Source organism: Rhea americana, unplaced genomic scaffold (genome assembly GCF_003343005.1).
Source record: "Rhea americana isolate MKP2758 unplaced genomic scaffold, rheAme1 scaffold_296, whole genome shotgun sequence".
NCBI classification, from domain to species: Eukaryota; Metazoa; Chordata; class Aves; order Rheiformes; family Rheidae; genus Rhea; species Rhea americana.
Window position 1 is genome coordinate 608,884 of NW_028186419.1, and position 9,475 is coordinate 618,358.

Genomic DNA, 9,475 nt, shown 5'->3' on the forward strand with positions numbered 1-9,475 from the left:
CGGCGCGGCGCCATTGGCGGGGCGCGGCGGCGGCCCGGCGCGCTCAGTTCGAATGCGCCCCGCCCGGCCCTGCGCCAGCCGGGACCTCCTTGCGGCGGCGGCGGCGAGCGGGCTCGGGCGCGCGGCGGCGGCGGCTCGGGTGAGGGGCAGCCCCGCTCCGCGGCTCTGCGGGGAGGCAGCGAGCGAGGCAGGCAGGGAGGAGAGGGGCCTTACGGCGGCGGAGCGCGGGGCGCGCGCGCGAGGGGCGCGGGGACCCCGGCCCGCTTGGCCGTTAGCGCAACGGTCGTGGCGGGGGGGGGGAGGGTGGCTCTGCCCCGGCCCCGGCGTGGAGGGGACCAGGGCTGAGCCGGGCCGCCCCCCACCCCGCGCGGCGGGCCCGGCCCGGCCCGGCCCGGCGGGTGCCGGCTCGGTAGGCGAGCGCTCGGGTTTCTCCCTTTGGTGCGCAGTGCCGCTTCCAGGTGATGCGACCTGTACTTCTCTAGGAAAAGCGTGGATGAAAATGAATTGAAGGTCCTCACCTCGCTTTTCTAGGCAGTTATTAACGAGCAAGTTCTCAGCTCCCTTCCCTGTAGATGTAGTAGTTTCCTCAATTATGAAACCTCGTCTCAAAAATCTACATGTGACTGTCAGTACAGTTGGTACCTCATAACACTAGGTACCGCTGAACCTTATGTTAAAGTTCAGCGGTGTTACGTGAAGGAGGCTAAGAGCAGTAGGGAAAGTGAGGTGCCAGACCYGGTTACCATGACTTAGGTTTGTAGCTCAGAAGACTTACTGTGCTGGGTACTTGCCACAGGACACAGGGTTGGTGTTCTCTTAAATTGCTGGTGTCAAATCTTGTGATTTAGATAGTAAAGCTCTTAYTAATGAGCGTAACTACGAAGAGCTGAGTAGAATGTGTTTTCTTTTCAGTTGCTTGGAGGAGTTTTYTTCACCAAAGCATCTTTCTTTGAGTTGGTGTCCAAAAATGATTTGAGATTTAGTTTTATTAGTTAAAACCCTGAATAAACAACTCTGTCTTTTTAGAGGAGAACTGTAAGTGTTCTGAAGTAGATCTGAATTAAAGCAAGATACAAAAGAAGCTTCTGAAGATGATGCAATTTCAGTAGGAGTGCAACTGTTTAGCCCTATTTTTTGTTGTAATTTCAGAGATAATCATATCAAACAGCAATGGATGATTACATGAAAATAGAGAAGATTGGAGAAGGTAAGTAAGGAGAACTATGAGCCTCTGTGTTCTGCAGTTTGATTTATCAAATATCACAGAAGCCTTGTGTGCTCCAGCTATTAGTGGAGCTACTGAGACCACATCTGTGGTTTACAGAAGTAATGACCGCTAAATATAAAGACTTTCAGACTGCCCTTGTGTGGAAGCTCCTATGGTCTATTTGAAACAGGTGATTAGTGTTGAGAGGTACCTGCCTTCATACTGATGGCTACTGATGTGGTTTTCCCCCAAGAAGGGAAAAAATGTTCTGAGACAAGAAACTAGCTTTTGAATTTAGGAAGCTCCTCCATTCCTTTGCCTCTGAAACTGTTTACAAATTGCTCCTGAAATCCTACTGTGTGGTGARCTTAATTCATTTGAAGATGCTGGTAGGGAGTAGTGATTTGTGGATAGTTCTGCTTGGATTATATTGCTGGTATCTCTTATAATGGTTTAACCTGATGTAGGTGGGAGGAATTTGCAGTAGATTACTCAGAGCAGGTTCTTCTTAAACTTGTTGTATTGCTAACTTAGTTGAGTTTACACCAGTGCTTCATAATTGAAGTCTTGTGTATGAATGTTCCTGAAATAAATTGTCTTGTTTGAGCTTAATCTAAAGAATTCATTCTTCAAGAACAGTAAAAAAAGAGAATACTTTGGTTGAGGGTTCTGCTTCTGTGAATACTGATGGTTTAAAAATAGATTTCCCCCTCCACACACCTGTCTGAAATTATTGCTTGTTTCAATCTGCTGAGGCCCATAGCACTACATTCTTGTGTTATTGGCTGTGCTRAAGAGATTGCTATAGGTCTGACCAATGGATGAAGGAATCTCTTATTGCAGAGGGAATATTACTTTTTTTTCATTGTGATATTTATTTTTTTAATATGACGCRTCAACTTCAAAATCACAACATGCTTTCTTTGCTTGGGCATAAAGAAATACAGTAGTTCTGCCTTAAAATTAATCAAACTGAAATTCAAATAGTACTTGACTTTACAACAATGTCTTCCAAATAGTCAAGTTTCAGACTTATGCTCCTAAGCACCTTGTTCTAACAAATGATACTGCTTATGGGTGGCATGGTTTAAAAAAAACCTATTGTATGGTTGTGTTACTAATGTTTTTGTTGGTCTTGCTGTTCAGGTACCTATGGTGTTGTGTATAAAGGTCGGCACAAAACAACAGGCCAAGTGGTTGCCATGAAGAAAATACGTCTAGAAAGTGAGGAGGAAGGTGTTCCAAGTACTGCTATCAGAGAAATTTCCTTATTGAAAGAGCTGCATCATCCTAACATAGTCTGGTAGGCATATGCTGGTATTCATCTAAAATTTTTGAAGAGCACTTCTCTTTAGAAGTGTTATTGTTTTCTTTTCTTTTTTTTTTCCTTTCTAGTGAGGTGGGACTCTCTCTACTAAACACAGTTACCTGTTTTGCAACAAATACTCTGTAGTTCTAAATCCTGTATTTGTCAGTTCTCTAAATTATGACTTCTTTCTGCAGTCTCCTCCTGGGAATCTAACAAATCTTTGCCAGTTCTGTAATTTTCTGCAGGTTGTGTCCTTATCAGAATGGAGACTATATAATTTATGGAAAATTATTAAAGCTATGTTTTTCTTTTTAGTCAGCCTCTGAACTTCACTTGCTATCTTGGAATAGATTAACATGACCTTAGTGTTGTTATGCGAGTCTGTCATCCATTGCTTTCTTACTGTTTTGTAGCAGAGATATAAATGTTACATTATAAAGCTTTCTTAGCTGGCACACATTAGGGAACTATGATTGAAACTTCCATCAGTGAGTACTTGACACCTAGAACTGATCACAACTGCTGCTTTTTTATTCTTTGATGGAGACCTTCAATCTCATGTGGCTCAGAATTAGCCAGGCTCCAACTAAATTATGCCTCAATATATTTATGCTTGGGTTTATGTGCTCTTAATCTATTAATTATGGAAGGGATACTTAAAAACATGTACAAATCCTGCTGTGCCTGGTAGGTTCCCATTTTAATGCAGAGTCCTTTACCCCTTCCAGTAATTCAGGCACTACTTTAATTCAGCTTTAAATGGAAGCTAGACACCAATAGCCATTCTCTTGTTAAAATGCAACTAGATATTATTTTTCCCTCTGATTTCCTGTGATTTCTACTAGGTAGGATGGAATAGACCTCTAAGAGGAGGAATATTAGGTGTTTATCTTGATTTGACACTAATTACTTAAGATGTTGACTTGACTTCCCAAACTCCAGTGCAGCTTACTAAATCTCTTCATCTTTGAAGACTGAAAGCTTTAAAGTTTTCTTATTAGAAACTTGGAAATGTCAACTTCTCTCCTTCTTGAGAAGGGAAACGAGCATCCATTTTTGCTGTGGAGTTGACTGTATACTCAATTTTTAGTCTTCAGGATGTACTTATGCAGGATTCAAGACTGTACCTCATCTTTGAATTCCTTTCCATGGATCTCAAGAAATATTTGGATACTATTCCGTCTGGCCAATATTTGGATCGTGCACGTGTTAAGGTAATGAGGACAATTTTTAATGTATTAATCTAAAGAAGACCTACACAGCTATAAACGTCTCCAAATATTATTTATTTTTGGCACAATTAACTCCTTGAAAAGAAGAAAAGGAAAGGTTGGGGAATAACCTCCTCTGTACATATAAGAGGAATCTTTAATTTTGCTTCCAAAAATCTCTCAATTCCTGTAGTTGCTAAAATTAAATTGCCTTAAACCATGCTTAAATAAACAGCCCAAATGACTTTCAYGTGGCATCTTATACAATTGATAATAACACAGTATCTGTAATACTTTGGATCTCAGTTGCATACTTCTATGGGGAGAGCTAATGCAACAAAACAGCTTTATGTCACAGAATGCTTTATTTGCAGTAAAGGTAACTCCTATCTTTTTTTTCTCTTCATCCTTTCTGCAGAGTTATTTGTATCAAATATTGCAAGGTATTGTGTTCTGTCATTCAAGAAGAGTTCTACACAGAGACTTAAAACCTCAGAATCTCTTAATAGATGACAAGGGAGTGATTAAACTAGCAGACTTTGGATTGGCTCGAGCCTTTGGAATTCCAGTGCGAGTGTACACACATGAAGTGAGTTGAAACATCCTCTCAGTGATTAGGATAAAGCTTATTAGTTTCCTGGTAATAACTGTATTAATATGAAATGGCTTTAAAAAAATCATGGAATTTAAAGTCATGATAAAGTAACAGTAACAGACAATTACATTTCTGACACTTGGTGGCTTTCTATGTCTGCTACAGTTGACTTTTCCTCTATCTCCTTGAGAACAAGGAGTATTTAAATCTCCCTGATCATGTCTTACTCTAAGGTGCTAAGGCATTTTATGAATCCTGTTTTGTTAACAAGGAGTTGGACAGGTCAGTTTGTTTACTCTCTTGAAAGGACRTTCTCACTTCATACAGTGCTCATGTTTGTTCAGTTTTAGTAGCTAGGTGCTAAAGGTGTACTTCCTGCTATTTAGCAACCAGTGTAGGCAACTGCTTTGTTTGTACTAGGAACTACTGTAGTGGGATTTGTTGCACTTGTTTTCATATAGCCTGAAAGAAGTGTTTTCACTAAAACTTCTAGTACTGGCTCATACTTTAACTGAAAGAACTATGTGAATGTTCCTTTATACTAAATAAGCAACTGTATTTGCAGTTACCTAGACGACTTGAGTCTATAAGCTTATAAGAATTTCCTTGTTGAATAGGTAGTGACACTGTGGTACAGGTCTCCAGAGGTGTTGCTAGGATCTGCTCGTTACTCAACTCCTGTAGATATATGGAGCATAGGTACCATATTTGCTGAGCTGGCCACTAAAAAGCCTCTCTTTCACGGGGACTCGGAGATTGATCAGCTCTTCAGAATCTTCAGGTATGTCAGGCTGAACCTGCCCTTGCTGCTTGCACAGCACTGCACAGCTGTACTGTGCACCCTCAAAAATCAAAACAAGGCACAGAGCTGCAAACTAAACTGACTAATATTGCTGATTCATGCTTAGAGCTTTAGGGACCCCCAACAATGAGGTATGGCCTGAAGTGGAATCCCTGCAAGACTACAAAAACACCTTCCCAAAATGGAAACCTGGCAGCCTGGGAACACATGTCAAAAACTTAGATGAAGATGGACTAGATCTGCTGTCTGTAAGTAGTCTTGCTTAAACTGTTTGCTAGGAAACTGAACAGGTAGTTTCAAAAAACTAAAATATCTGAAGCTCTTCTACTCTGGTTTGGCTGGAATTAAGCTGTGCAGATATTCAAACTCTTATCAGTAGTTTTGTGGGCAGTTCTGTTAGCAAAACTGATACCTAACAGATGAAATTCATTATTGTTTCTTGCAAAGTTTGTTGTTTGTTTAAGCAAACTTGATCTAGGCTATTCACTGCTGTTCTTAATAAGCAGTTATGCCTTGGGGCTTGCCTTAATTAATAAGCCAGGTGCAGCTTGAAAGTGAGGATGTGCTTTTACAAGCAGCAGATATAAGTAAAGGCTCCTGCCCAAAAACTGTAAGTTGCTTCCCTAATGCCAACACTAGTGATGTTGCTGTATGACTGTGAATTCAGTTGGAAGTGTTTTTTCTTYTGTGGTAGCATGTGGATTAAATTTTGTGGGCTCATCTTGGTTAATCTTATCGTGATGGTTTTAGCAGACCTAATGAAGATGGAAAACAGCTGTTTTTACTGATTAGGTGYGAAAGCAGGGCCTTAGTTTAAGTTGGTCCATTGTGACTGACTCAACTGCCTTTTAATTTGGACATAATTCACTGAAGTCAAAGACTAACTGGTATATTTTGTGGCTAGGGTGAGTTTATTCTCATTGCCAAGCAGTTAAACTACCATGCTATGCTTTGATTTGACAGGTGGTTCATCAGATTTTTCATTTAGAGCTATGCCTACTCAGGTGCTGACCTCAGTCTAATTTAGATCACTCAGGTGTGCTTAGATGTATGAGGATGTGCCTTGGTGATTCATCAGTTGACTCTCCTAAAGCTACAGAAGCCTGCACTATATAGATACATGGGGAAGGTGTTCTGTGTCTTAAAACAAGCTGAAGTTTCAGAACCATGTTGCTACAAAGAAAACCTCGTATTGTGATTACCCTTGTAGCTGTCTCATTCTTAAACTGCTTTTTTGTCTTTTGTGACTGCTTATTACCCATGTTGGCATGGCCATAGCAAAACATCTTGAAGGAAGTGGTGTTACCCAATAATCTCAAGTGACTAAAATTTTCCATTTCATTTCCTTGTGGGAACATAGCCATCTTTCATGCTAACAAACTCAACAAAACTTTTTGAATATACAATTCTTTTTGAAGCTTGTAGCAGTATTGTCTTATAGAAATAACTAACTTAACTTAAAACCTTTGTGATATACTGGTATCATTGATAAATCCTAGTTTGAAGTAAGTTGCTACTGATTGTACTGAAATCAATTGAACAGGCAAGTGAATGCTGTCAATATTGTCATGTAACTGACCTGCCAGGTGATCTGATCTTAGTTGTGGCTTTATGATACCAAACCCATGTTATGAGTCTGCTGCTTTCGCACAGGCAAAAAATTACTACTTCCTTAAAAGGTATTAATGTGGTGCACAAGTCTAATCTCAAGACATATTAAATGTCTCTAAAATCTCTACAACTTCCCCATAAACACTGAAATCTAAGCCTCCTATAAAATCTGAGCCTGATAACAGCTAGGATTCTTAGGCATCTGGGATCCATTTGAGTTTCTTACAGTGCTTAAGTCTGAGGCAGTAGTAAAATTTCAAAGGCAATGAAAATGAATAAGCGTATATTTGAGCACAAGCCCAAGTATGACAATGAAAATGTTAATTACTAGTTTTGTAGACTAAGTTGCAGATGGTACGGAAGTAATAACTAAAATAGTGTTCTCTTAAAAAAAAAAAAAAAGAAAAAGAACACTTTCTACTCAAAACCCCTTAATTTTGCTTTTGCTTTTCCTTCAAATTCAGACATCTAAGTACAAATTACTTGAATGAGGTTAAGATTTTTTGTAAGGTATGTGACTTCTGTCACCAGCACTTCAAAGCATTTAATTGCAGTCATCAAAAGACTTATCTATTGGACATTAGAAGTTCCAAGACAAATTGTTCCAGAGTCTTCAAAGAAATTGTCACTGATCCATCAGCTGAAGTGCTGTAGTATTAGTATTTTAGCATTCCTTTTCAGAGAAATTTGCTTCTGTCTTTGAATATCAAAAACTTATTGTATCTATGTTATAGGATACTGTTTTGGTGTGTAGCTAATGGGAACATSTCACTTGAGATAAAACTGGACATAAAAGGTCTAAATCTAGAAACAGTGTTGCATTTGGCAGGACTCTGCAGAATATAAATGCAAATTCAGTGAGTTAAACTTGGAAGTATGCCTGTAAGTTAAAGTTTAAGAATAGTTAAATGTCACGACTGAATACTGGGTAAAGTAATAGCAAAGTTGAATCTCTCTCTCCTTTTTTTTTTTTTTTTCCTGAAAGTTTACCTCTTGTAGAGATAGGGGAGAACTGGCTGACAGAATCCTGAAAACTTGAATTTGGAAGGTTCTTTGTTCTAGTAAGGGGAAATTGTGTTGTGGGAGGAACTTTTGCCAATTTTAGGTCTTATGGTAGGAAACTGAAATTTTTAATAGCTTATTGAGCTCTTTTGGGGATTTCTCAGGGCCACGTAATCTGTAAGACATGTGCCCTAATTTCATTATCTATGTCAATGTACAAATGCAGAGCTATGTAATGGCATGTTGGCTCTAGAGTAATTTCAAACCTTTCCTCTTTATAGCTTCTGGTTCTATTCCATGAATTATTACAGTGGTAGATACTGCTTTAAACTGATAGTAAACATGATCTCTTGCCTGTTCTCTAAYGTCTTGAGGTTATTTCAGTGGCTCTGGCATTCCTTTATTCTCTCCCATCAACTTTATTTTTGAGATCTTAAATTGAGCAAAGTAACTTAATGCAAAGAAACTCAAGTTCCAGAAATGTTTATTCAATTCTRGCTGGTATACACACCTGTATACTTTCCTAACTAGATCTCATTCTGTAGCTGAATGATCACTCTATATGTAATTTTAACTGTAGACAGCTGCACCAAGCTGAGTAAAAATCAATTTCAAATCAGTTTTSTTTAACTGTGACTAAAGAAACATACTGGACCACTTGTCCATGTAAGTATTTTGGGTTTTAGCAGTCTGAAGTTAAAAGACTTCCACCAGCTGAGAAGCTGAAACTAATAAACCTGTTGCCTGGACCTGAAGCTAGACCGGTGCATTCAGTGCCYGACTGCATGTATAGGCTTGGTCTTCTGAACAGGATAATAAATGTTTCTTTACCTTGAGATATGCATTATTACCATTCTAAGTGGTTCATGGAACTCTAACTCAATAAAAAATCATGGAACATCAGAGGGAACTTATTTTTTCTAGTTATGTTATCATCATGGTTATATAGTTAGATATGTACACACTTAAGTTTCTGTCTCATGAGGGACTAAATGTCTTTTTTTTTTTTTCCTTCTAGAAAATGTTAATTTATGATCCTGCAAAGAGAATTTCTGGCAAAATGGCCTTGAACCATCCATATTTTGATGACTTGGACAAATCTACACTTCCAGCTAATCTGATCAAGAAATTTTAGACCTTTGGACTAAATCAACCTGAGTGAAATAATTGTGATTATTTTTACTGTTAAGTCTGTCTGTAACTTGTATGTATGTCTTTCTGCTCTAAAATTGTGGCTGTATTTAGTGTGTTCTGGTTTAAGTGTTATCTAAATGTAAATATTAACCTATTAGTGGTCACTCAACTACAATGCAAGTATTACTGCTGTTAATGCAGTACACTTTCTATAAATAAAGCTTTAAATCCATAAAAAGACTGAACTTCTTTCTAAACTATAAGGAATCTAAAAATGAGTGTTTTTTGTTTTTGTGGGTTTTTTTGTACTGTGCTGGTAAGGAACCACTTATCTCCAATAAAGGAGGCTACTGTAAAATATTAAATCCACATTCTTGGTATGGTATGTAGTTGCTCTGAAGTTTGATTTGCTGAAGTCTAATGTTAGTCTTTAGGCTTTATTTCAGCATAGTTTTATGAACATGCTGAATGACATGCAAGTTAAAGTAGCTTGAGCTGACGAATTGCAGATTAAGCCAAGCAGACAGCCAAGCTTGTTCTAGGGTTTGCTTTTTGAAGGTGTTGGCAATCAGTGTTTGGAAAATCTTGGTTCTATATTTTACTT

At 38.8% G+C, this 9,475-nt stretch overlaps 1 protein-coding gene across 1 annotated transcript; it reads left to right on the forward strand.

Annotated features, from left to right (window-relative positions):
- Window positions 1-35: 35 nt before the first annotated feature.
- CDK1 (cyclin dependent kinase 1) lies at window positions 36-9,115 on the forward strand. Its single transcript, XM_085309344.1, has 8 exons — window positions 36-139; window positions 1,150-1,207; window positions 2,354-2,510; window positions 3,607-3,730; window positions 4,146-4,316; window positions 4,940-5,103; window positions 5,231-5,372; window positions 8,756-9,115. The coding sequence occupies exons 2-8, from the start codon at window positions 1,171-1,173 to the stop codon at window positions 8,870-8,872; spliced, it is 912 nt and encodes a 303-aa protein (XP_085165470.1). The 5' UTR covers window positions 36-139; window positions 1,150-1,170; the 3' UTR covers window positions 8,873-9,115.
- The last annotated feature ends 360 nt before the right edge of the window (window positions 9,116-9,475 follow it).

Bases quoted from the DNA above. Each gene is read 5' to 3' on its own strand.
- CDK1 (XM_085309344.1), top strand. From the start codon at position 1,171: ATGGATGATTACATGAAAATAGAGAAGATTGGAGAAG. The intron at 4,317-4,939 runs GTGAGTTGAAAC...CTTGTTGAATAG, and splicing joins TGCGAGTGTACACACATGAA to GTAGTGACACTGTGGTACAG. The intron at 5,373-8,755 runs GTAAGTAGTCTT...TTTTCCTTCTAG, and splicing joins ATGGACTAGATCTGCTGTCT to AAAATGTTAATTTATGATCC.